The 27,737-nt window shown below is 50.9% G+C and overlaps 1 protein-coding gene across 1 annotated transcript in view; it reads left to right on the top strand.

Moving 5' to 3' along the window:
- Positions 1 to 272: 272 nt before the first annotated feature.
- Positions 273 to 27,737, top strand: part of COTL1 (coactosin like F-actin binding protein 1) — a 42,521-nt gene continuing 15,056 nt past the window's right edge. The window contains exons 1-2 of the mRNA XM_065899485.1: positions 273 to 349; positions 611 to 693. Of these exons, the coding sequence (XP_065755557.1) occupies positions 273 to 349; positions 611 to 693 (160 nt within the window). The remainder of the gene's footprint in view (positions 350 to 610; positions 694 to 27,737) is intronic.

Below are 27,737 nucleotides of genomic sequence, written 5' to 3'. Positions count from 1 at the left end.
AGAGGAGGCGGGGCTGGATGCGTCCTGGGAGGCCAATGGCTGGAGGGGGGCGGGGCGGCGCGGCCTAGGTCTGGCGCGCGCTCACGGCGCCCTCGGAGCCAGAGCAGCGCTCGGAGCTCAGAGCTCGCTTTCCCCTAGCCGCTGTCGCCGCCGCTGCCCACCCGCCCGCCCTTGGAGCGTCCCCGCCCCGCTCTGCTCCGATCCCTGCAGCCGTCTCGGAGCGCGCTTATCTGTCGCTGCGAGCGCAGTATCCACGTTGCGGCATCGCGGCGATGGCCACCAAGATCGACAAAGAGGCTTGCCGGACGGCGTACAACCTGGTGCGCGACGACGGCTCGGCCGTCATCTGGTGAGGAACTTTCCTTTGCTCTCCAAGCCCCACTCCCGAGCTCGCAAGGGGCCTGGTGCACTGAGCGGTCTTCCCGACCGGACGGATGAAGGGTCATCCCGTGCTGTCGTCCCGCAGCCTTAACCCAGGACGGCGTGGAAAGCCAAAGCTGGCTTCTCCCTAGCCAGAGCATCTTTTAGATTGTCCTGCTGGAAGCTCGGCACTGTGCAGCTACCAACGCTGATGTGTGTGTGTGTGTTTTTCTCTTCTCCCAATCCAAAGGGTGACTTTTAAGTATGACGGCTCCACCATCGTCCCCGGCGAGCAGGGAGCGGAATATCAGGACTTCATCCAACAGTGCACAGGTAGGGAGACGCGCCATCTGGGGGAGTTTCCCGTCTTCTGGGATATTGTCAGTGCCGGGGAGGGGCGGCAGAGGCCAAACTGGGCGGAGCCTGTGGCCACCCTGGGCGCCTCTGGCACTGTAGGAACCAGATTTGAGCGTTCTAAAGCCTCACAAAGCCTTCTCCCCTCTGGGCATCCAGAGCGATCAGAGGCGACCGCCTGGCTTCCTCTCTCCCAAGGTAACCTTTTCAGGCACGGCAGCTCCTTTGCCTCCTGCGGGTCGCTAGTTTTCCACCGTCAGCTGCCGCTGTTCCAAACTCCTGGCTCCAGCCCTCCACGCTTTCCCCTTCCAAACTCCTGGCTCCAGCCCTCCACGCTTTCCCCTTCCAAACTCCTGGCTCCAGCCCTCCACGCTTTCCCCTTCCACCGGTCAGTGAGCCCCAATAAAAACAATCCTAGCGTTTATTGCAGGAGCTAGAAACGGTCAGCTTCACCCACCCCCCTTCTCCCACAATCATTGTCCGTGTGCTGGTGAAATGTTTTTATTTGTAGACTATAGAACCAGATATGAAAGTGTACCCACCGTAGGATCTCATGTATATGAAATGATAGAAAAGGCAAAGCCAATCTGTGGTGTGAAAAGTCAGAAGAATGGGCATATTTGTGGGTAGATAGGCACTGGTGGGGGGCGGGAGGGGCACCCGGAAGGTGGTGTGGGGTCGGGTGGGGTTGAAAATGTATTTTGATCTGTGAGGCGGTTAAACAGGTTTCTACTTATGTAAGAAATCTTTCAAACAGAATCCTTAGGGTTTGTAAACTTTCTGCCCTTCCCTGCGGTGTGTTGAACCATTAGGAGGAAAGAACGCACGCAGGTAGAACCACAACCCCCCATCCCCACCCCATAGAAGCAAAAGGCCCAGCATCATTGGTAATAGGGCCTTTTAAAGCTGAGATTGGAGAATGGGCTCTTTTCCAGGCTCTGGTCTCTAGCTTGGAAACAGGTAGATTCAGACACAGGCAGTGCAGCCTGGAGGTTAGGGTGGGGATTCAGTCAGCAAGGTGGATTGGAATCCCCGCGTGGCCACCCTCTAGCTGTGTGGTTTGGAGCAAGTTACTTTACCTCTCGGGGCCTTGGTTTCCTCTCCTGTAATTTTAGAGGGCTGTTGTGAGAATTGGTGAGTCAGTGCCTGTGCAAACGACATGGTCATTTGTGAAATAAATAAAAAGTACTCATCGTGCCCAGGATCATGCGACGGCCCCTTTCCTTTATTCAAATGGTATTTTGCATTTACTCTAATTAAAAGAATGTTTATAAAGTGTCTGCTATGGGCTGGGTGGTACTGAGGTTTGTTTTTTTTTAAATCTTCTTTCAACTAGAACGTCTTCCTAAGAGCTGCCTCTAGACGTTCACTCACTGTTTTTGGAGGATTGTTTAAAATATCAGATGTGTGAAGTACTTTCGCAACTCACATCTAATGAGGTGCACGGGGCCTCTTGTGGAGAGCGGGGTGGGAGTGGGGGCTGGGTTCCAATCCTGGCGGAGGAGCCCAGTCTCTGAACCACCTCTATCCTTCCGCCGCCACGATGACTGCTTTTACAAGTGGAGTAAGTGCAGACTCCTGGCTTTCACCCCATCTGGTACATAACTGGGAGTTTCAGCAGTATTTTTTGCCTTGCTGGCCCTGAGGCTTTCTCATAGGCCGGCTTCTTTCCTCCCTGGACAGTAAGGTAGCAGTTTCCTCCTGCCGGCCATCCATCACCCCACCCCCCATCAAAATGGGGTCTTCCCCTGCCCCCCACCCCCTGCCTCTGAAGCTATTGTTCTCTCCATCGAGTAGGAGAAGGTGACCCCGGGAAGAAAGGGCATCCTGTGAGTAGGTTCCGAACAGATGCTCCCGGCCATGGGGCGAGGCTGTGGTCAGAGAACACTTCCTCCCTCCCTGGAGCTTTGCGGTTTGCTACTCAGACCCTTCCCCCAATGACAGGAATGGGAGTGGGGAGGGCCTGGTGGGAGAACTAAAAATGCTCTCCCTGCTGCTTGTTGATCTTATGAATGGGCTGTGGGATCTGAAGGCTCCGTCTTCTTTGGCTGGAAGTCCACCTTCCTTCCCCAGCTATCTGTTGGACAAATGTATAGGCGAGTTATGGTTGCCGTGTCTGCTCTTCTTTGTGTTAGAAAAGCTGGTTCCATCCCACTGCCGTGTCCTCATAACCCAGTGACCAAGGATTCAGAACGCTGAGTAGTAAGTTTCTATATGCAAGTCACTACGCTGGACATGCCTTGTCTCTGTTACTTCCATAGGTGAGGAAAGCAAGACCCAGAGAGGTTAAGTGACTTGCCAGAGATCACACAGCAAGGTCGTGGCAGAGCTGGGACTTGAACCTGGACAGGCTGGCTCTGAGATCTGTGCTCTTGGCCCCTTCTTGCTGAGGAAGTGGTTTAGGGTCTCATTACTAAGCCATGAGGATTCTTCAGTGACACAGCAGGTTCTGGTCAGGGCTTGTGGGGTTGTTTGCAGGTTACAAAAGACACATTTGCCTATTCGCGTGATGCAGGGAGGCTTCTTGGTGGCCCTCATCCCCAGCCAGGTGTCCTGACAGGCCTGAGGCTCCCGTGCTCTGTAGACAGGCTCCCGCTCTGGTCCAGCCTTCCTATTTCCAAACCTCTCACAAGGTCACAGCGGACCTGGGAGCCTGAAAACAGCACCTGGTCGCCCCTCCGTCTGCACTGTGGGGATGAGGGGGTGGAGGGTCCCCGGGCTCTCTCTCCTCCCTGAGAGCCCCTCCTTGGGCATCGTCTGTCTGCAACACCCTCCTTCACCTCTCCTGTGCTCTCTGGCTACTGTCTTCCTTCTCCTGTCCTTCCCCCAGGTTTTCCAGAATGGAATGTGCCCGTGCAGCCTCTCCCTGTCACCTCTCCTCAGCCCCCAGGCTGGCCTGTCCTTGTCTGCAGGAGCTGCTTCCTGAAGGTCATGGATCTGGAAAGTCGCTGGGCCCTCGTCCTCCTGTTTCTTTCTGCCGGCAGGATTTGGAGTCCTCCGCGCCCCACACTGGCTCGTCTGGCGCTGGACTCACCTGGCCCCCTTCCTGCTGCACTAAGCGCTCCATCACCGCCTCTGCGCTTGCTTCTTGCCCCAAACTTCAGTCCGTGTGGAATGGTGGGAGATCTGTCAGGGGCAGTGAGAGAAGCCCAGTGCAGTTAGCTTAAGCAAAAAAAAAAAAAAAAAATCAGTGTGGCTTCCACGGTTGGCAAGTCCAGGCCAAGTAGCAGCTGCAGGTAAGGCTGCCCAAACTCAACCTCCCCTCCTGCTGCTGCTAGCTCTGTCTTCCTCCTTTATTGCCCTTCTTGGGGGCAGGAGGGCAGGTTCTCCCTGAGCGGTGATAACAGATGCCCCCTAACCATCCCAGCTTCCGGGCTGTGGGCAAAGCCATCCAGATGGGGAGAGACAGACTCTTTGCCACCAATTTCAATGGAAGTCTCCAGACTGACAGCCACTGTTTGGCCTGGCTGGGTTCATGTGCCCACTGTGAACCAATCTCCGCCATTCTGGCTGGCTAGAGCTGGATCGGTGCCCACCCCTGGAGAGGGGGAGGGGCAGGCCCACCCAAACCAGGAGACAGGGTGGGGGAGGGTGGTTTCCTAAGGGAAAAGTGGATGGGAGGTCATATTGCTTCCAGAAGAGGGGCAAACCCAGAACAGGTCCATGGCCCGCGCTTACTGCAACAGTCCCTCAGCCCTTGTTCTTTCTTGTCCTACAACCATTCTACCCCACCCCAACCCCCCACTGGGAATAACTCTTCCTAAAGCAGGGCTCTAATCAAGTTTCTCCTCTGCTCATTAACCATCTATAGCTCCCATCTGCCCATTGCATTTACAGGCTGCCTGCTTGCCATTCCAGTCCGTTGGTCCCCACCCACCTCTCCTGCCCAATAGCTCCCCACACCCTTCTTTGTGCATCCGTGGCCTGACCCTGTGTAATACTCCCAGCCTGCAGGCCAGTGATTTTGGAGGTTCCCTCCGGGCAGAATTCCTCTCCCCTGTATCTGTCCATCTGGGATTGAGCCAGCAAACCAGTCTAGTGCAATCCCTTCTGTATTTCAACAGCCAGAACGCTTGGGAATCAGAAAAGCTCTAGATTCACATCCCAGCTCTGCCCCTTGCTGTGTGGCCTTGGGCAAGGACATCCCTTTCTCTGTGCCACAGTTTTCTGCTCTGTAAAATGCGGGTCCTGATGGTGCCTGCCTCTGACGGTGACCGAGAGGGTTAACTGAAATAGTACGTCTAAAAGGAGAGCCCAGCACCTCCCTGGTGTTACTGTTACTTTTTATGGTATTATTTTTATTCTCCTAGCACTTAGGATGACAGTGTGCTTTCTGCTCTGAAGCTTTCAGTGCATGCCCCAGCTCAGCACGCAGTAGGCACTCAACTCTGGGTTTGCCCATGAGAGGCGCTCAACCCCAGGCTGGCACGCAGTAGGCCCCATGCGGGCGTGCATGAGACCTTTAGCCTGGGCTTGCATGCAGTATGTGCTCAGTACATGGTAACAGGTGGTTAGCACAGTGGTTGAAGGGCTGGGCTGCTTCAAACAGGCCTGGGTTCAAATACTTGCCAGTCGTGGGACCTGGAGCAGGTAAGTTCATCTGCTCTTTCTTTTTTTTTTTTTTCTCTTTTCTTTCTTTGCGGTACGCGGGCCTCTCACTGTTGTGGCCTCTCCTGTTGCGGGGCACAGGCTCCGGACGCACAGGCTCAGCGGCCATGGCTCACGGGCCCAGCCGCTCCGCGGCATGTGGGATCCTCCCGGACCGGGGCACGAACCCGTGTCCCCTGCATCGGCAGGCGAACTCCCAACCACTGCGCCACCAGGGAAGCCCTGCTCTTTCTTAAGATTAAGAAAGCAGCCCAGCTTTCTGGGCTGGCCAGATTAAGGATTAAGGAAGCAGGTCCATGGTGCCAAAGATGCAGTAAGTGCTCCATAAATGGTAATCACTGTGATTGTCACCTCACTGGTGGATTTAACTGTTGTGGAAGTAACGTACGTGGTCTGAGAGCACCAGAGAGATCGGAGGGGGAAGAGATGATGGGGAGGGAATGGGTACCGAGCTGTGCTAGAGGGCCTTTGGTTGCCCCAACAGAGCCCCGGGCAGTGGGGAGGAGCCAGGACTCAGCTGGCAAAGGAGAAAGGAGCTGTTTCGCAGATTGACTGGTCACGTGATCTCTCTGATCGCAGCATAAGGGCTTACAGATCATGTGTGTGTGTTGGGGCAATGGCTCGAGTTGTCTATGAAATCATGTCTTGTTTCTGTACCTTACAAGTAATACACGTCCTTTGCAGGGTGCTCAGAAAGCAAGACTAAGCAGAAAGAAGAGAATAAAAACCAGATATAGTTCAGATATAGTTTAACGCTCAGAAATTTGTTCATTCGTTCGTTCGTTCCCTCTTTCCTTCCTCCAGTGTATACGAGCGGCTACTCTGTAGGGTACTGTTCTAGGCACTGAGGATAAATATAGATGCAGAGAAAGCCCCTGTCCTCATGGAGCTGATGTTCTATTGTCATCGCCCAGCCTTTAAAGTAGCCCCAGGGGCTTCCCTGGTGGTGCAGTGGTTGGGAGTCCGCCTGCCGATGCAGGGACACGGGTTCGTGCCCCAGTCCGGGAGGATCCCACGTGCCGCGGAGCGGCTGGGCCCGTGAGCCATGGCTGCTGGGCCTGCACGTCTGGAGCCCGTGCTCCGCAACGGGGGGGCCCACAGCGGTGAGAGGCCCGCATACCGCAAAAAAAAAAAAAAAGCAATGGAGTTTTGGGCTTCCCTGGTGGCGCAGTGGTTAAGAATCCGCCTGCCAATGCAGGGGACACGGGTTCGAGCCCTCGTCCAGGAAGATCCCCCATGCCGCGGAGCAACTAAGCCCGTGCACAACTACTGAGCCTGCATTCTAGAGCCCGCGAGCCACAACTACTGAGCCCACGTGCCACAACTACGAAGCCCGTGTGCCTAGAGCCCATGCTCCGCAACAAGAGAAGCCACCGCAATGAGAAGCCCGTGCACCGCAAGAAAGAGTAGTCCGTGCTTGCCACAACTAGAGAAAGCCCGCACACAGCAGCAAAGACCCAACACAGCCAAAAATAAATAAATAAATTTATAAAGTAGCTCCAGAATGTTCTCATATAAATGTAGCATTGTTTAATACATCTTTTATTGATGGACCCCAAAATACTCTGTTGCAAGCAGTTCTATTTTAGAAAGAATCCAGCCGACTGGGAATGAATCCAGTTTTCTGTTGGTGCAGATTTTAGAGCCGATCAGTTACAGTTACGAGCATCGATGTTGGAGCCAAGGTGTCTTGCCTTGAGTTGTAGCCTTGCTGCGCTGTGTGACCTTGGTCAAGTCTCCCAGATTCTCTGTTTCCTCTTCTGTAACATGGGGATAGTAATTGCACATGGTGTACAGGGTTGTGAGGGCAAATTGACATGATACACATAAAGCTTGTAGGGCAATGCCTGGTTTAGAGTGGCTGCTCAATAAATGTGGTTACTGTTAATGTAGCACTTTGGAAGGTGGTCTGTCTGGGTGCAGATGATATTCCCATGATGCTCTGGTGAGTCTGGAGTGTTCAGCTCAAACATCACTCACAGAGAGATGTGGGGTTGCATGTTTTTGTCTGTCCAGCATGCCATCCTTTGGAGGAACTTCTCCCTGTCATTTTATAATAATCCTGCTCAGCCAATGTAGTTCCAGTGAGGTTGACTCCGCCTCTCCCCACTGAGAGGGCACATGACCCAGATCTGGCCAATCAGATTAAGCCATTAACTGTTAACAAGTCTGTTAACTGATTGGTTCAGGGTTGGGCCCAGGTGACTCAAGTCAAACCAATCAGCTCCATCCCTTAGACTTTGGGTCCCTTTATCTTTCTCTGGGATTAAGATCTGTAAGCACATTGAAGGCTTGGGGCTTGCAGCACCCATCAACCATTTGGAGAGGGAACCTGAGAACTCAGGTATAGAGCCAAAGATGGAGGATGGAGAACAGATGACATGGCTTAAACTCCTGGATCCAGCCATGCCTAAAGCTCTCTCCTGGCTGTTTGCTTTCATGAGCCAATTAATTTTTTTTTTTTTTCCTTAAGGCAGCTTGAGAGGGTTCTTTCTCATTTCCCTCTAAAGGAGTCCTGGTCATAGCACCCAGAGTAGATGGCTGGGACAGGCTAAGAGAGGAGAATCCAGGTTGGGCAAGGAACTCAAAACCTCTCATGTGAGAACTGACTGAGGAAATGGGGCATATTTCACTAGGAGAGACACCTCAGGGGGACAGGAGTGTTGTCTTCAGATGTTTGGGGAGCTGTCTTATGGAAGGTGTGGACTTATTCAGTGTTCCTACCCTCACCCCAACCCCATGTAGTAGAGCACCAAACAGTAGAAATTTCAGGGACAGATTTTGGGTTTGCCTGAGGAAGAACTGGCCTCAAGTTAGAATGGGCTGTCACTGGTGGTAGTAAGACCCCCATCATGGGAGGTATGTTAGGAGAGGCTGCCTGACCCCTTGGCATAGATATTTAAGAAAGAGGCCCTTCTTGACCATGCATTCTCCTTCTCTCTCACAGCCCCCTTCTCTAGTCTGCTCTGCTCCCAAGAAGAGTGGCAAAATGCATTAGCTGAGGTATAGGTAATGCCGCTCTGGGATGGGATCAGCCCCACCAGGGACTGAGTGTGGCAGTGGGATGGTTCCTAAGGAAACGGGGGTGTCTTTATTGTTAAAGAAAAAAACCATTCATTCTAACTCTTGTTAAAGAGCAGTAAGGCAGACTTTGTTCAGGGGACTGTTGGGGTAGGTGTAGGGACCACTACAGGGGAGAGAGATCAGGTCCAACTCTGAATACAACAAGGAAAAGTGGGAATTTATAGTGAAGGAGCAAGGTGGGGATCCGTGGATAGTAAGTTACCAAGAGGAAGGGTCAGGGGTGACGGGGGATTCTTGCTGAACTGACTTAACGGGATACTTGCTGAAGGCAGGCCAGTGATCAGACATCACCGGGGGAGGGTGGGGATGAGGAACCCAATTTAGATATCGAGGGTGATCGGATATGGAGGATGGGGGATTCTGGCTCAACTGACTTGGCAGGATCCTTGCTAAAGTCGGATAAGGCAGGGATGAACACAGAAGTCCAGAAGTTGAGACCTAGTTGAAAAAGAGCTCAGAAGAGCCTGGTTACAGTTTAGTCAAGGAGAGAATCTTTGCTGTTACTGCAAGAGGGATGGAACGGGAAAGAGACAAATACACTTGCTGTCCATGGCCTCTGCCTGTGCAGCTGTACAACACACGTACAAGTGACGGTCTATGTATTTTGCTCTTCTACATGTGGATCTTTTCCCCCTAGCTTCGCTCAAATTTAGAAATTGGTGTGAGAAGGGATGAAGAGAAATTGTCTAGTGAGTCTAAGGCAATATGAGGTCAAAAGGAAGCTGTAAATCTGTGACAGTGCTTTGGACATTGTAAAGTGCTATGTAGTCTGTTCCTCAGTATTCAACAAACATTGATTGAAACATCGCTTCTGTTGCTCCAGAAACAATGTTGGGTGCTGAGTCTTAAGTGGCACCTGAAGGGCTACTGAGACATTACCTCACAGTTTTCTGCAAAATTCACTCTCCCACTGCCTTCTTGGCCCACACATCCGTTGCTGGGAGGTCCTGAGCTGCATTGTGTCGCTTCTTTGTGTCATGAGATGCGTGGGCTTTGTGACAGCTCTTCTGGGTGATATTTGTGCTTCCTTTGGAGTTTGTGGGCCCATCTCCCATGGAGAAGTTTGCTAGATGTCCCTTTTCCTGGTAAGTAGGGTGTCTGTGGTTCAGCAAAAGTGTTCAATTAGTTGAAATGAATTGAGTTTCTGCTCCTTGAAAATCTTTAGACGTTAATGCAAACTTTTTGAAAGTATTGCTTGTGGATCATATAGATGTTATATCTACGTCCTCATCTCCCATCGTTTTTTCACCTCGTTACATCCTGGCGTCCCCCCCATAACCAGAGCTTGGCACCCTGTGCACAGGTCCTCTGTCACCTTCTGGTGGCAAATTTAGTGGCCGTTTCTTTGTCTTTTTAAAAATAAATTTATTTATTTTATTTATTTATTTTTGGCTGTGTTGGGTCTTCGTTGCTGCACGTGGGCTTTCTCTAGTTGTGGTGAGAGGGGGCTGCTCTTCGTTGCGGTGCACGGGCTTCTCATTGCAGTGGCTTCTCTTGTTGCAGAGCACGGGCTCTAGGTGTGCGGGCTTCAGTAGTTGTGGCACGTGGGCTCAGTAGCTGTGGCGCACGGGCATAGTTGCTCCGCGGCATGTGGGGTCTTCATGGACCAGGGCTCGAACCCGTGTGCCCTGCGTTGTCAGGCGGATTCTTAACCACTGCACCACCACCAGGGAAGCCCCGTTTCTTTGTCTTTATTCCACTTTCCCTCCTTCCAGCCTTCGTCAGCGACCACTACTCACTGAAAAGATAATTTTCCCATCCTTCTGCTTCTGCACTGCAAAGCTTGCCTAGTTCTCCTTTTCTGTTTCTCATCTCTTGCTCTCGCTTCCTTCTGCTGGTTCTCCTTCCCTTTCGTGCCCCATAAGTGTGGGTGTTTCCTGGGGTCCACCCTTGGCGCTGGCTTTTCCTTCTCTGGGATATTTATTGAGTGCCAGCTCTAGGGAATCCCTTTGCTGAGTGCTGAGTTGACCCTTTCCTGACCCTGGCGAGTTTGCAGTCCAGGCGGGGGTGGGGAGACTTCTCTCTCCCTTTAACAACCTTTTGTAGTTTTTGCCCGTAAGGTCCAAATGCTTAGAGATGACATGGAATGTCCTTTAGGATGGGATGCTCGCCAGCTCACCCCACGCATGCACACTCCCAACACATGATTCTGACCCCATGGAGGCCAAATGCCCCGCAGTGTGTGGCGCTTTGCATGTATTGGCTCATCTATTATAATTTTTCTTATCCATGAGGGGTGTGTATGTAATATGTACAACGGACCAGAGTAGGAGTCAGCCCCATTTTACTGATAAGGAATCTGATGGTTTCCTTGGAGAGTCAAAAGTCACTTGCTTGGTAGACTCACAGATATAGAGAACAAACTAGTGGTTACCAGTGGGGAGAGGGGAGGGGGGGAGGGGCAAGTTAGGGGTAGCGGGGAAAAAAGGGTTATTATGGGATTATAGGAAATCATGTGTGCGACACTTTTGAAAATTGTAAAGCACTATGGAACTTAAAGAATGTTTCATCCCATAAACAAAATTTTTTTTAAAAAGTCACTTGCTTGAGATGGCACAGTAGGTAGAAAACTTGGACTTTAAATCCAGATCTGTGTCCGAGGCTCCCAGCCTTTCCCCTGCACTGTGCTGCCCTGCCTCCCCTTTCCTTGGGACTTGTGCGCAGTCTTCCCTCTTCCGACCCTGTCCTCGTCCGTTTTGCTTTCCTGGAGGACTTCTATACATCCGTCAAGGCCCAGTGGAAATATCCCCTCCACTCAGATGCCCTCATTGCCTTTGTGATGCTCATCATATTCTGCGGTGGTTACACGTGCGTCTGTTTCTTCAATTCCATGGCGAGATCCTGGAAAGGGAGACTTTGTCTCTGTGGCGGTGGTATCCTCAGTGGAGCATCTCCACCCCTCATGGTTACCTGGTTCCAATCTCTCTTTTTATTTATTTATTTATTATTATTTTTTTAACATCTTTATTGGAGTATAATTGCTTTACAAGGATGTGTTAGTTTCTGCTTTATAACAAAGTGAATCAGTTATACATATACATATATCCCCATGTCTCTTCCCTCTTGCGTCTCCCTCCCTCCCACGCTCCCTATCCCACCCCTCTAGGTGGTCACAAAGCACTGAGCTGATCTCCCTGTGCTATGCGGCTTCTTCCCACTAGCTCTGTGTTTTACATTTGGTAGTGTATATATGTCCATACCACTCTTTCACTTTGTCCCAGCTTCCCCTTCCCCTTCCCCGTGTCCTCAAATGCATTCTCTAGTAGGTCTGTGTCTTTATTCCAGTCTTGACCCTAGGTTCTTCATGACCATTTTTTTTCTTTTTTTTTTTTTAGATTTCATATATATGTGTTAGCATATGGTACTTGTTTTTCTTTTTCTGACTTACTTCACTCTGTATGACAGACTCTAGGTCCATCCACCTCACTACAAATAACTCAATTTCGTTTCTTTTTATGGCTGAATAATATTCCATTGTATATATGTGCCACATCTTCTTAATCCATTCATCTGTCGATGGACACTTAGGTTGCTTCCGTGTCCTGACTATTACAAATAGAGCTGCAATGAACATTGTGGCCCATGACTCTTTTTGAATTACGGTTTTCTTAGGTTATATGGCCAGTAGTGGGATTGCTGGGTCATATGGTAGTTCTATTTTTAGTTTTTTAAGGAACCTCCATTCTGTTCTCCATAGTGGCTGTATCAGTTTACATTCCCACCAACAGTGCAAGAGGGTTCCCTTTTCTCCACACCCTCTCCAGCATTTATTGTTTGTAGATTTTTTGATGATGGCCATTCTGACTGGTGTGAGATGATATCCCAATCTCTTTTTCACCAGTGGGTGTGTCACTCCCTTGTGTGGACCAAAGTCGCGGGCTATAGCACTTCCTAACTCCCCAGGCTATATCCACATGACTGTTCATGTATCTGTTTGGTGTCTGACTCTCCTGCTAGAATCTGAGCTCCTGGGGGGCAGAAGCCTGCTCTGCTTGGTTCTCTGCTGTATCATCAGCACCTGGCATTCTCTCCAGGTGGGTGTTGAATAGATGAATGAACACAGTCCCCTGAGATGTTTGAGAGCTGAGCTCAGCCCTGGACGGCCCGCTGTTCCCTCTGCCAATATAACAACAGCCCAGTGGCCTGTATGGAGTGCCAGCAGGTGCCGAGGCTCTGAAACCCTCACCCGCACTGGCCTCTGGCCCAGCTCCCTGCCCCGGAGCCCGTGCGTGGCTGCATTCCTCACCGACTTAATTTGATGCTTTCGGCTTTTCAGATTCCACTCAGTGGCCTCTGCAGGGGCAGGTCCCCAGAGGCCCGTATGTGAAGGCAGGGCTGTTAACCTCAGCATTTCATGTTTTTTTTTTTTTTTTTCCTGTACATGGGCCTCTCATGGGGTCATTTTGTGTTTTATTTCATCAGTGTATTTGAAATTAACCTGCCTGACATCCTGTTTAATTCTGGACTTAGTTTCTGGTCATCTGTCTCATTTTTCCTCACGTACTTAATCTTTTTTTATCATCCGTGTATTTGTGTAAGCTTCCTTGCCAATAATAAGTAATAGTAATACTTCAAAAATAATGGTGAACGCTGGGCTTTTATTGTGCCAGGAATTGTGCTGAGGTCATTGTATGAGTTTCCTGTGGCTGCTGTAACAGATGACCACAAACTTAGTGGTTTAAAACAATGTACTTTTCTCATCTTAGAGTTCTGGAGGGCAGAAATCCAAAATCAACCTCACTGGGCTAACATCAAGGTGTGGGCCGGCTGTGTACCTTCTGGAGGCTTGAAAGGAGAACTGATTTCCTGGCCTCTTCCAGCTTCTAGAGACGCCTGCATCCCTTGGCTTGTGGCCCCTTTTTCCACCTTCAAGGCCGGCGATGGCTGGTTGAGTCCTTCTCGCGATGCCACTTCTCTGATTCTTCTGCCTCCCTCTCTTCCCTATTTGAGTGATGACTTTGGGCCCACTCGGATCATCCGGGATAATCTCCCCATGCCGAGATCCTTAATTTAATCACACCCACCGAGTCCCCTTTGCCGTGTCAAGTCACAGAGTCACAGGTTCTGGAGATTAGGCTGTGGACATCTTTAGGGGCCATTGTTTTGCCAGCCAGAGTTACGTAATCGTGATTTCATTTCATCGATACCGTGACCCCATGTTGTAGGCCCTGTTGTCATTCCCATTTCATAGACAGGAAAACTGAGGCTCAGAGCCATAAAGTCACTGGCCCGGGGTTGCACAGAGGCGGAGCTGTGCTCCTCACCCAGTGCCTGTGCTCCTGGCCACCATTCCTGACCCCCTGCAGCGCTTGCAGCTGAAATTCTTTTGAAACAAGGAGGGAAGACCAAGGGCGAGCTCTTTTCTTTCTTTTCCTCTTCCCCTCCCCCAGTTTTATTGAGAAATAATTGGCATGCACCACTGTATAAGCTTAAGGGGTACAGCATGATGGTTTGCTTTACATATATCACGAAATGATGACCGTAATAGGTTGAGTTAACATCCACCGTCTGATATAGATACAATAAAAAGAAAAGAAAAAAAAAATGTTTTTCTCCTGGAATAGGAACTCTTAGGAGCTATCCTCTTAACAATTTTCCACACGCTTTTTTCTTGAATGCCAAGGGGCAGACCCAAGGCCTGTGTCTCTGGCTGGTGGTACATTTCTAAGAATATGCAGCTCAGAGGTACTTTTTCTGCCTTTATTCAAGTGAAGAGCCTGTGATGGTCTCTGGGGAGCAACACTTCGTAATTCAAACGCCTCCATTCTTCCCAGGGAAGAATTGTCACTCTGCTACGTTTTTTTTTTGTTTTTCCAGTACGCGGGCCTCTCACCATTGCGGCTTCTCCCGTTGCGGAGCACAGGCTCCGGACGCGCAGGCCCAGCGGCCATGGCTCACGGGCCCAGCCGCTCCGCGGCATGTGGGATCTTCCCGGACCGGGGCACGAACCCGCGTCCCCTGCATCGGCAGGCAGACTCTCAACCACTGCGCCACCAGGGAAGCCCTCTGCTACTTTTGGCCGAAGGGATGGCCCTTGGAGGTCATCTGATGTGACCCGGAAGTGGTGTTCTTCCTCTTTTTTGGCTATGATTCTACCCTGGCTCTAGAATGGAGGATACACTGTTCATGCTTTGCAGATAAAGGAAGCTGCTGCCTTGGGCAGGCCGCAGGCCCCTCTGGGCCACACGCTGGGGCTCCTGAGGAGGAGTGAGAAGAGCCAGGCTCTGTGCAGCCCCTTTGTGAGCTCCCTGCCCAACCAAGGAGGGAGCCTGTGTTCACTCCGGCGAGCTCTTGCAGCCCTGAGCTGGGATACCGTTTGCTCTGTTTTTTTGTGTTTGTTTTGTTTTGTTTTTAATTTTATTGAAGTATAGTTGATTTATGTGACTTGCTCTGTTCTTTTTTTTTTTTTTGGCTGCGTTGGGTCTTCCTTGCTGTGCGCGGGCTTTCTCTAGTTGAAGCGAGCGGGGGCTACTCTTTGTTGCGGTGCGCGGACTTATTGCAGCAGTTCCCCTTGTTGCGGAGCACGGGCTCTAGGCGCGCAGGCTTCAGTAGTTGTGGCTTGCGGGCTCTAGAGCGCAGGCTTAGTAGCTGTGGCGCACGGGCTCTGCGGCATGTGGGATCTTCCCGGACCGGGGCTCGAACCCGCGTCCCGTGCATTGGCAGGCAGATTCTTAACCACTGCACCACCAGGGAAGTCCCACTTGCTCTGTTCTTGATTTGCCAAAACCTACTGCCGTGTGTTCGATTTGGGGAAAGTAACTTACTCTCTTCTTTGGCGCTTTGTAACTACTCATTATCCAACAAACGTACACTGCGGACCTACTTTGTGCCAGGCACTCTTGGTACTGGGGAAGTTGGGGGATCCAGATCACAGAGCTTACATTCCATGGGAATGCAGGGGTAGCTAATAGATAAGCTAGCAAATCTGATCTTTTCAGAATGAGATGAGTGCTAAGGAAATGAAACGAAGCAATGGGCCAGAGATGGATTGTGGGGAGGCCACTGTTAGCCAGGGTGGTCAGGGGAGGCCTAAAGAGGAGGTGACGCTAAGGCAAGACCTGAATGAAAAGGAGCCGGGCATGCGGGTATCTGGGTGAGGAATGAGCCCAGCAAAAGGGGAGGCCCTCAAACCAAACGTCCAACAATGGTCTAGCTTCCAGAATATATAAAGAACTCCTACAACTCAACAATACCAAGACCAATAACCCAAGTAAAAAATGGGCAAGGGATTAAAACAATTTTTTTTAAATTTATTTATTTTTGGCTGTGTTGGGTCTTTGTTGCTGCGTGCGGGCTTTCTCTAGTTGTGGCGAGCTGGGGCTGCTCTTCATTGTGGTGCGCGAGCTTCTCATTGCGGTGGCTTCTCTTGTTGCAGAGCACCAGCTATAGATGTGTGGGCTTCAGTAGTTGTGGCTTGCGGGCTCTACAGCGCAGTCCCAGTAGTTGTGGCGCACGGGCTTAGTTGCTCCACGGCATGTGGGATCTTTCCGGACCAGGGCTTGAACCCGTGTCCCCTGCATTGGCAGGTGGATTCTTAACCACTCTGCCACCAGGGAAGCCCTAGGCAAGGGATTTGAATCGACATTTCTCCAAAGGAGACATACACATGGCCAGTAAATACATGAAAAGATGCTCAGCATCATTGTCATTAGGGAAACGCAAATCAACCCACAGTGAGGCATCACAAGGAGACTATAATAAAAGGTGTTGAGAGGATATTGCGATTCAGAACCCTCATGCACTGCTGGTGGGAAGGGAAACTGGTGCAGCCCCCATGGGAAACAGTTTAGCAGTTCCTGAAAGGTTAAGCCTGGCTATTTCATGCCTTAGTATCTACCCGAGAGAGATGAAAACACACAAAAATTTGTACCATGAATGTTCACAGCAGGATTATTCACAGTCCCCAAAGTGGAAACCACCCAAATGTCCATCAGCTGATGCACGGATAGACAAAATGTGGTCCATCCATCAATGGAATATTACTCAGTCATAAAAACAAATGAAGTGCTAATTCATGCTATCACATGGGTGAACCTTGAAAACATGACGCTGAGTGACACATTATTGCTGAGAAGTCAGACTTGAAAGGCCACGTGTTGTGATTCCATTTATTTCAAGTTTCCAGAAGAAGCAAATCCACGGAGATAGAAAGCAGATTATTGGTTGCCAGGAGTGGCGACGGGGGACGAGGAGTGACTATTCATGGGCATGGGGTCGCCTTTTGAGGTGATGAAAATGTTCGAAAATAGACAATGGTGATGGTTGCACAACCTTGTGGATGTACCGAAAACCAACGAATTGTACGTTTGAAAGGGGTGAATTTTATGGTATGTAACTATCTTAGTTTTTATTTATTTATTTTTTTTACTATCTTAGTTTTTAAAACGTGGAGAAGAAAGGGGGTGGGACTTCCCTGGTGGTCCAGTGGGTAAGACTCTGCACTCCCAGTGCAGGGGGCCCGTGTTCCATCCCCGATCGGGGAACTAGAACCCGCATGCATGCCGCAATGAAAGATCCCACGTGCCACAACTAAGACCCGGCGCAGAATAAATAAATAAATAGTTTTTTTTTGGAAAAAAGAAAAGAAACAGGGTGAGGGTGTTGACAGAAATCCAGCAGGGTGGTGGCCTTGCGTGTGCAGGGAGGTGGGGTCAGAGGACTGATTTTGCCTGAACAGCATGCATTTTATTCCCATGTCTTTTGTCCTACGACCTTGCAGAATTTCGCCTTGGGTCTTCCTGTCGTTCCTTCCCACGTCCACATTTGTGGTTCTGCCTGCCGCTTTTCCCTCCGTGTCAGACCTGCTTTCCCCCACGGCCCCTTTCCAAACCCCCACGCCCAGGACACGCTCAGCCCCGCCCCTCGTGCTCACTGAACTTGATCGTCTCCCGGCTCTCATTTCCCGCTGCCTCCGTGTGCCCTGAAATAGCCAGCCACGTCCTTGTCATCACCACTGTCTGGCGTTTTTAGTGGCGCTGCCTCTGTGCCAGGTTCAGTTCTGAGCCCTTCCACAATTCTGATGAGGATTGACAGACAGACACAGCACCGGACCCACGGCTGGGTTTTCATCTTCCAGTTCAGCGCCTGGCACCAAGCTGGTGCCCAGAAGTTGTTTCGTTGCCTGCAACTGTTGCATCGGACATGGGTACTTAAGGGAAAGCGGAAGGTCTGTCTTGGATGTTCATGTGCGTTAGTAGCTAAGACAATCAATAAAAGAGTGAGTTGACGCAGCTGTAAATGTGTGAGCAGACTCCAGGGCTGCGAGTGCCAACAGCTACGGGGATGAAAACCACTTGTGTGTCTGTCCCCACCACTCGGGGGCTCTGAGGCAGGGACAGAGAAACCCCCCCACACACCTAGCTCAGAACATTGGGGATCAGAGAGGGGATGCCAGTGAGCCCTGGTCACACAGCAGAGAGAGGCAGAGTGGGGACTTGAACCTGGGTTTCCTGGATCTCTGAGCTGCTGAGGGTTGGCGTTTGCTTTGCACCTCTGGGGCCCCGTGCTTGGTGATGAGCAGGGAAGGGAGAGAAGAACCCCCACGTTATGCAGGCGTTGCTAATCCTACCATCACCGTGTTCTTGGGCTGCCCTTCCCACGTGCTTTTATTTACAAGGCACATTTGTCCAGACCAGGTAATTGCTACCTGTCTGTCCACATCTGATCATTTCTGCTGGTCTCTTCATTAGAATCTACACCTTTAAAATCCAGGGAGGGGATTGGCTTTATTCTTATAAGATAGCATCTCTCAGTGAAGTGACGCAGCTGAGGATTGGGGACCAACGTGCTTCTGAGCTGCTAAAGAAGATGGGCAGAGGCTCCTCATTTACTCGAGAAATGTTTACTGAGCATGGACGGTGTGTCAGGCACCGTTGTGGGCACTGGAGATGTCACAGGGAACAGGATTCCTGGCCTCCTGGTGCAGGGATGAGCAGACTGCAGGAGCCCTCAGGGATGTCACTCTGAGCCTTTAAGCTCTTGTTTTACACACAGTAATAATAAGCTAATTATATGCCCCTCTAGCCTGTGGCAAGTCAGAGATAGAGAGAGGGACTGGTAGAGGAAGGCATTCTGAACTTACCCGCAGAAGCTGGTGTTTTTGTCTGTGGAGTTCTGTCAGAATCTATCCCTCAAGTTGTTAACATGGGCCCCCTTCTTCCTCATTACCCTCATCAGCTGGGTGAACTCTAGGTCATCCTTCAAGACCCAGTTCAAACATCACCTCCTCTGTGAAGGCTTCCCTGATCACCACCCCACAGGAAGAGTTAATTTCTTTCTTTCTTTGATGTTCCCATATGCCCTGTGATGCCTCGTGCCTATGGTGCTAACTTCATTGTGTCCACACACTTAGTTTTTCTTACTTGCCCCGCTAGATTGTGTATTTTTTGAGGGTTCATATTGTGTCTTATTCAGCAAAGTCTTTGAACCAAAAATTGTCAACAAGTGTTTGTCAAATGACTAACAGCAGTGGAAGAAACAGCAAAACTATAAAAAGTGGATACGAGAATGCAGAGCCGTGCACACCGGGACACAGTGCTCAGGCAATCAGACACCGAATCCTTCAGTGTCTTCGGAGTGTCTCATTGTCAACGCTGCAATTATGTACTCAGAGCCTCCAGGAACTGGTTACAGCCACTGTTCTCTAAGTCAGAAGGTGAAGCCCGATGTAACACGCTGACTGCCATTTAAGGAAGTAAAAGTAGTCATTAAAAAAAAAGTTACGGTGCTGTCACTGAGGGAAAACCTTTAGCTATCCTGATAATTTGGGTCTCCAGATCAGCCCGTTCCCTGAGGGTTCTACCAAAGTCATCATCTTTCTTTTCCCCTGGCTATATTCTGTACTCCATTTTCTTGTGTTCTCTGTCAAACTAGGAAAGCTGGGTCATTCACTTCACGAAAATGCAACGAGGAAGGAATCATTTGAGAAGTCTACTGCTTTGAGGAAGGGGTGGGACAAAGAATCAATGTGCAGAGACAGTGTGATCTCACATGCAAGGACTGTATACACATCCATGGAGCCCTTGTTCTCCGTGTCCAAGAGAGGGAGGACATTTAGCACTTCCAGGTCTTTGTCTGTCGCTGCCTGGGCTCCCACATCAGCAACTTGATGGAAATGATGCAGCTGTGGCAACCGGCCAGCTGTCCCTCTGCCCCAGGCGGCAGGATGTTTGAATTCTTTCCTGTTTCCTTTCATGCCCGCTCTAGGGAGCTTGCTTGGTGGAAGCTGACAGCTCAGCTTTTTGGAGTGTGGGTTGTTTTTTCCCTTACTGAACCTTGTTTGCATAACTTCTTAGGGAGTCTATATAAGGTAAGGGCAGCTTCAGCCCAGCTCTGGGGCAATTTCCTGCTGTCTCCTTCCCCCTTTCTTTTGTCTTGCTCTGAAGTTCGGTATTGGATGGAAATTATGAAATGATTACTTCTCTCTCTCTCTCTTTTTTTCTTTCTGTTGACCGGTAGATATTTATTGAGTGCCTACTATGTGGCTGGCGCTGTGGTTTGTGCTGGGGATATGACAGGAATTGGACAGATGTGAAAGCAGCTAAAGAGATCAAAGGACATGCACCCAAAGGTTTACTTAGGTGCCGCTTAGGGAGTTTTCTAGGGTTATTTAGGTGGTGAGGCTTTTTTTTTTTTTTCTCGCTTGTTTGTGCTCCTAATTATTCTACACCTAGTATGTGTTTTTGTGTGTAATGAAAAAAATTGTTCAGAGCATTTGCAAAAGTGTGAGGAAACATCACACTGCTTGACTCGTGGCAGATCCTCTGTCTCCTCTGGGTTTCGTCCTCCAGCCAGTGCCAGCTTTGGGAAAAGGCAGAGGGGAAGACAAGGGTCTTTTTTGGGAGAAGGCAGGGCCCCTGGATCAATGTGGATCTGTGTCAGGGTCACCGTGGTGAGCATACTGGGTGTGACCAGTCAGAATCTGTCCCTCAGTGATTCTGAGCCTCAGGAGATTTCAAGTGTGGGTGGGAGGGGTGGGAGAGGGCAGGGAGTCATTAAGAGCTTGGTGGGGATTATGTGCCGTTTATAGTTTTTGGGAAATTTATTAGAGCAGCTCATCCTGGTGGCCTTGGTGATTCCAGATAAATCTGACCCCCCTCTTTTCTTCACCCCTCTTCCCATGCCCTCTGTGGTAATCTCTCCCTGTTTGCGTCATCCTATTTCCTTCATATTCCTCCGCCTCCTGCCTTACCTCTACTCTCTTTTCCTAAGTCCCTCCCTCCTTTCTAGCCCTAGACTGGAGCTGGAGGAGGGAAGAGATGGGAGAAGGGGAGGGGGTGGTAAAGGCAGTTGATAGGAGAGAGAGAGGGAAATGCAGGGTGGAGAGGAGTATACAGGAGGGCTGGGGGAGGAAGGGGCTACAAAGGAGAGAATGCCTAGCGACCACCGCCGGCGTTTCTTTTTGGCTGCGTTGGGTCTTCATTGCTGCACGTGGGCTTTCTCTAGTTGTGGTGAGCGGGGGCTACTCTTCGTTGTGGTGTGTGGGCTTCTCATTGCGGTGGCTTCTCTTGTTGTGGAACACAGGCTCTAGGCACGTGGGCTCAGTAGTTGTGGCTCATGGGCTCCAGACCTCAGACCCAGTAGTTGTGGCTCGCGGGCTCAGTAGTTGTGACGCACGGGCTTAGTTGCTCAGCGGCATGTGGGATCTTCCCAGACCAGGGCTCGAACCCGTGTCTCCTGAATTGGCAGGTGGATTCTTAACCACTGCGTCACCAGGGAAGCCCCCTGCCGGTGTTTCTGAGCAGAGTTCTGCCAGGCAATATCCCAAGAACTTTTCAGACAATGACTTTATGCTGCAAATTAACTTACACGTAGTCAGTGAAGGCAAGGAGCCTTGAAAAGAGGAGCAGGACTTTGAACCAAGTGGGCCCTGCCTGGGGTCTCTAGGTCCTGAGGGGTCCTTAGGGCTGTGGGACTGACTGGTTCAGGAGCTGTTTCACACTGATAACCCATCCTTGGCCCGTGATGAGGCTTCACAGACCAACCAAAGGGTCAGGTTCTATGAGAGTGGAGTTTTATGAACGCCCTCTGAGGACCATCTCTTCAAGAACAAGACTCTCACTGAGCGAGGGAGGGGAGGGTGGCCACAGTCCCGAATTGGGGCCACCTCAGCGAAGGTCAGAAGGCAGCGTGCGGTGGTGTCGATGGTCCTTGGGGTCAGGGCTCCCAACCTTGCTTTGTCATCGGTCGATGGCTCCCCTGAGATGGGGCTCTCATCTGTGGTTTTGTGATGCATTTGGAAATCGTTGTTAATGATGGCTTATGTCAGCAGACATATAGAGGTCACAGAAAAACTCCCTATTACCGGTACCGTAGCTCAGCAGCTCTTCGTCTAAATACTGCTCTTCTGTCTTGGGCTGTGGGATTCGGGGGAAGGGGGAGACTCTGCGGGGACAGTCCCACTGGTCTTTGATGGGGAGATGCTCAGGGAACCACGCCTAGATGCCTCAAATTCTGTAAATTCTAGTGTTGAGAAGACACACCTTACGGGAAGCTCCTTTACACGATCAATTCCTTAAAATAAAAGGTGCTGGTGGGGAGGAAGTGGGTGAGGCTGAACTCTGGGCACTTCAACTTTTCTGCCCATGAGACGTTTTTTCTCACTCCCTTTCCTGGCCACGGGATAGTGGGTCCTCCGAGCTGAAAACCCCATCTTCTCTTCTCACCTCTTCCTCTAGGTCAGTGGTTCTCAGGCTTTGGAGGCACCAGAATCCCCCAGGGGCTCGTTCAAACTCACTTTCCAAACCCTATTCCCGGAGTTTCTGAATTCAGTCTAATGCGTACCTGGGCGATGCTGTTGCCGCTGGTCTGAGCACCACACTTTGAGAACTGCTGCTCTAGATGTAAGCAGGGAAAAGGAATGTCTGGCTTCTTATCACTTCACCTCTCTGAGCCTTAATTTCTCCATCTGTGAAATGGGATCGGAAGCAGTGCTGACCGGACAGAGAGGTTGGGATAGAAAAACGTGCAGCTACGTGTAAGTGCTTAGGACGGCGCCTAGCACGTAGTAAGTGCTTAGTAAACAGCCTGTCATCTTCAGGACCCTTATTGGTCTTATCTGTGCCCCCTAGTGCTTGACACACAGTAGGTCCTCAAGAAACACTCATGGGACGAGTGACCACATGACTGTGTGTGCCTAGGAGGGCCCTACTTTGAAACTGAGCAGAGTGTGTGTGAGTTTGGCAGATACAGAAAGCCAGCAGAGAGGCTGGAAGGCAAGGAGCCTGTCCTGTTGGAGGGACTTTTATTTTTTTGACCGCACCTGCAGCTTGCGGGATCTTAGTTCCCTGACCAGGGATCGAATCTGGGCCCCCTGCATTTGGAGCATGGAGTCTTAACCACTGGAACGCCACGGAAGTCCTCGAGGCTGTCCTGTTGGGTTTGGCAGTTAGGAAGCCACTGTGGACCTCGGAGGGCATTTTCACCAGACAGATAGGGATAGAAAAATAGTCACCATCCCCATCAGGCAAGCCTTTCACATCTTTTTCTTTTTCATTGAATCCTCACAACCAACTTGTGAGGTAGGTATTTGACCCGTTTTGCAGATGAGGAAACTGAGGCTTAGAGGCATTCAGGAATCTGGTCTCATCACAGAGCTGGTATGAAGAGGGGATGAGTTTCTAATGGATTCCAGAACTTGGACCCAACCTGGATGCTGTAGACCAGAATGTTGAGGCTGAATGGTCAAGGGAGCAGCAGGTGTAGACGGCTGTGCTGGGACCTCTCACAGAGGGTGCTCAGAGTGTGTGTCCCCTGGTATGAGTCCTGGGCCCAGGTGCCCCCCACCAAGGTTGTCCAGGGCTGCACCTCAACTTTTCAACCTCAGACTGGAAAGATGTGCCATTGGCCCATTGGGGACCAAGTGCCACCCCAGGGGTGACAGTGACCCCAAGTACCAAACTTCTTCTGGCCAATTTTGCCATCCTAGTGTGTATGTGCCCACACATGCATTCACACACACACGAACATGCACACACAGGCACACACACACACGCACTCATATATGCATATGTGATGGGGTCAAGCTCTGCCTTCCAGGTGATGCGCCCGTGTGCACATCCGTGTTTGGTCTGCCCTGTTTGTTCAGAGGAAGAAGTTAGCGACTAAATGAGAACTTCCTCCTGCATTGACTAGTTGGAGGTCAAATGGGCTTAGGACCTCCTTCAGGATGCGTGGGGGACAGAGGTCTGTGTGGGCAGCTGTGAAAATGTCACTCAGACCAACAGGTTTTTCATCTCAGACTTTCAGCTGACTTTGCAGTGTCATGCCAAATCCCGAGTGGCAGACATTTGTAAGCAAAACGTGACTCTCGGATTTTCAGAAACGTCAGCAATCTTCTTGGCCAGAGCATTGTCAGATAAGCACCAAACAGGCACCCAGGAAAGCAGTCTCTCCGGCCTTGATAATTTAAATGACATTGGCCTGCAGTTCTGGAAGGGCTTAAAAGCCAGGTTCCCTGTGTCTTTGGAGGTGGGCGTGAGACTGACTTATCGGATATCTGTCTTGTGCCAGGTCCTGGGCTGGTACTTGGGCACATGGTTTGTAACTTTCCCACTGAGTTTGGCCAGTGATGGGGCTGTTGGGATCCAAGTGTGGTCATGGGATCCCAAACGTCCAGGCTGACCAATGAGGAAAAGGGAAATAGAGTGGTTGCCATGGAAACAGACTGCGAGTTCTTTTGGCTGGTGTTGTCTTAGCCTTAACAAGGCGCGAGGCATCTGAGGTGTGGCCCGCCTCCCCCTCAAGTCAAGACTGCAATTTAATTAAACACTTTGGAGCTGGTTCTCCTGTTCCTCCAACAACACTAGGAATAGTGTGCTGGCTTCCCAAAAGCGGCCTCGATGCTCGGAAATGCTCGGGAACGAAAGTCCTGCACCAGCCGTGCGTGGCTGCGTGAATTTCAGTTCCTCAACCCGGACAGCCTCATTTCCTGTTCTCACTCTCCACGCGCAGCTCTGCCTGGTAGCTCAGGCTCCGGGGAGAAGGTTCTACCATGTCGGGCCAGCATCCTATTTAATCCTCATGGCCAAGGAAGGAGGGAGGTATAAAATTACCCCGATCTGGAAACATCCCGAGCGTCCATCAGTGCATGCATGGATGAACGGAACACAATGCGGTCCATCCGTACAATGGAATATTATTCAGCCATAAAAGGAGTGAAGATCGTGCTACCACGCGGATGAATCTGGCCAACATGCTGAGTGAGAGAAGCCAGACACAAAGGACCACATAGTGTAGGTTTCATCTGTGAGAAATGTCCAGAACGGGCAAATCCAGAGACAGAAGACAGATTAGTGGTTGCTTAGGGCTGGGGGAAGGGGGGTGAGGACTGATGGCTGGTGGGCAGGGGGTTCTTCTGGGGATGACGCAGATGTTCTGGAATAAGGTAGTGGTCATGATTGCACAGCAGTTTTCATGTACTAAATGCCGCTGACTTCTCTGCTTTAAAATAGTTAAAATGGTGAATTTTTTTGGCGGTACGCGGGCCTCTCACTGCTGTGGCCTCTCCCGTTGCGGAGCACAGCCTCCGGACGCGCAGGCTCAGCGGCCATGGCTCATGGGCCCAGCCGCTCCGCGGCATGTGGGATCTTCCCGGACCGGGGCACGAACCCGTGTCCCCTGCATCGGCAGGCGGACTCTCAACCACTGCGCCACCAGGGAAGCCCAAAATGGTGACTTTTGTGGTGTGATTTTTACCTCAATAAAGAAAAAAAATGGGGAGGACCAAAACAATCACCCCATTTTACAGGTGAGGCAGCGAGGCTCCGATGTTTGGGGATTAAGTCAGATTCCTCCGGGACTAAGAGACAGAGCTCACATGGCCTCCTGCCCTTGGACTTTCCTTTCCTCATTTCCCACGGCCAGTTGGTCACTAAGCCATGTCAGTTTGGCCTGTGAAGTGTCCCTTACACCGGTCTGTCCTCACTGCCTGACCCCCGTGGTCAGGTCCCAGGATGGGCACCCACCAGGCTCCCATGGCTGGGTGGGGTGGTCCCCTAAAGCAGGGAGGCTGGGCAGACACACCCGGGATGTCCTAGCCCTTGGCTTCAGGCTGGCTCTGTCCTTGGCATGTTACCTTGGGCACATCACACAACCTCCCAGCCTCATCTACCAAACGGTTGTTTGGATGTTGATGAGGGTGACAACGATGCCCCCCGACCCCGCGGCCCACCTCCCAGAATCCTTATAAAGACCCAATGAATGCTGACCCGTAAACCGAAAGGTGCTGTGCCAGCCTGAATGGCGATTATGATCTGTTTCCTTTAAGAAATGCCCACATGTGGCATTTGATCAGGAGTCCATGGCCTGCCAGGGCTGTGTCTCAGCTCCCCTGGTCAGATGGTTCCCCCTTAGACAGCGTAGCTTGTCGTCAGGATGAGCTCATGCTTTGAGGTACTAAGCAACCAGTGTAGACTGTGTCTCAATTACACTGAGAGGGCTGGTGGCCTTGGATCTCGGTGAGAACCTTTACTTTGTGTGGGATTCGGCACGGGGACACCGGGAATGATTCTAGGAAGAAAGACTCCTTGATTTAAAGAAGAAAAAGCCATAAAACCTCAAAGTGTGAACATTTGACCAGCAGCATCAGTAACACCTGGGGGCTAGTTAGGAATGCAGACCCTGGGGCCCTATTCCAAACCTGCCGAGTCAGAACCTGCATTGTAGCGAGATCCCAGGTGATTCAGACAATGCTTGGGAAACACAGCTCGAAGGGTCATTGGGTTGCTGAGAAATCCTAAAGCCAGCGACGAAAAGCCATTTGAGAATATGAGCTGAACGAAGCGGCAGGTACAAGATGCATGACCCCAAATGGGCAGCATCCCGCGTACCAGCCATCACGGGGGCGGGGGGGGGGGGGTTGGGGGAGGGGGCGGGGGGGGGAGGGTGGAATGAGATTTCACCGATAACTTTAATTGACATGTGAACTATTTAGGCATTAATCTGAGTAAGGATATGTGATGCCCTCAACAAAACGTGCAGGATTTTGGTGGAAAACACAAAGGGGTCCTGATTAAATGGGGACACAAAGTATGTCTAGAATTTGTTCTTACCTGCGGGCGGTTCTGCGCCCCTGGGGACATTGGGCAATGGCTGGAGGCGTTGTTGATGGTCCTAGTTGGCAGGGCGGTGTGTGTGTGTGTGTGTGTGTGTGTGTGTGTGTGTGTGTGTGTGTGTGTGTGAGTGAAGGCCAGGATGCTACTCAGCACGAAGAATGGCCCAGCCCCTAATGACTAGAGTACGGAGGTGGACACACACACACACACACACACACACACACGCGCGTCACTTTAAGAACTCAGGAGTACCAGCTGATATCTGGGGGATGCAGAGCAGCGGAGGATGGGGGAACTTAGCACAATGTCCTATGAAAGAGATTCTGAAGTGATGGTGACGAGATTACTGGTGTGGCAATGACACAGACTTAAATGTAGATCCCTCGGCCAGAATAGCCCCCAGAGTCATTTTAATAAAAACAAACATATACCATATAACAAGCATAACATACCCAGTGGAAAAATACTCAGAATTCTTTTCTTTTAATTAATGAATTTATTTTTATTAATTTATTTTTGGCTGCACTGGGTCTTCGTTGCTGCCCGTGGGTTTTCTCTAATTGCGGCGAGCGGGGGCTACTCTTCGTTTTGGAGCACGAGCTCTAAGCGCGCAGGCTTCAGTAGTTGTGGCATGCGGGCTCAGTAGTTGTGGCTTGTGGGCTCTAGAGCGCAGGCTCAGTAGTTGTGGCGCACGGGCTTAGTTGCTCCACAGCATGTGGGATCTTCCCGGACCAGGGATCAAACCCGTGTGTCCTGCATTGGCAGGCAGATTCTTAACCACTGCGCCACCAGGGAAGCCCCAGAATTCTTTATTGGCCTAATTGTCTGGCCATAAGCTAGCCATCCCCAGTGGGCCCAGAGCTATATCCCAGACCAGAACAAGGGCCACCGTCTTTGTTTCCTCCTCTCCTCCCCACCCCAGCCCAGTTCCCATCTCTCCACCGTGTGGCTTCGCTGTTCTAAATAGGGCCTCGAAGATTTGGGATTAAAAAGAGTCGACGAACTTCTGTTCCCTAAATCAGATTCAGAATTTGAGCCTTGACTGTATGGGGGAGGGGAGGGTCGCAGGCATGGCAGCCAGAGAGGCCTGGCCTCCATCTGTCTGTGCAGCCTCGTGAGTGTCACATGGCCCTTCTGTGCCTCCACTTCCCGTCAGTGAAATGGGCATCCCAGCCTGTGGTGCTGTTGTCGAGATTGAGCGAGGGAATGTTGGCTCTTGCCATGTGACTCTGGGTACCCTCGTGGCCCAGAGCTCCTGCTGGGGATGTGGATTTGGGG

This window comes from Phocoena phocoena, chromosome 20 (genome assembly GCF_963924675.1).
Source record: "Phocoena phocoena chromosome 20, mPhoPho1.1, whole genome shotgun sequence".
NCBI lineage: Eukaryota > Metazoa > Chordata > Mammalia > Artiodactyla > Phocoenidae > Phocoena > Phocoena phocoena.
The sequence above is the reverse complement of the archived record's forward strand: the minus strand, read 5'-3'. Positions and strand labels throughout refer to the sequence as shown.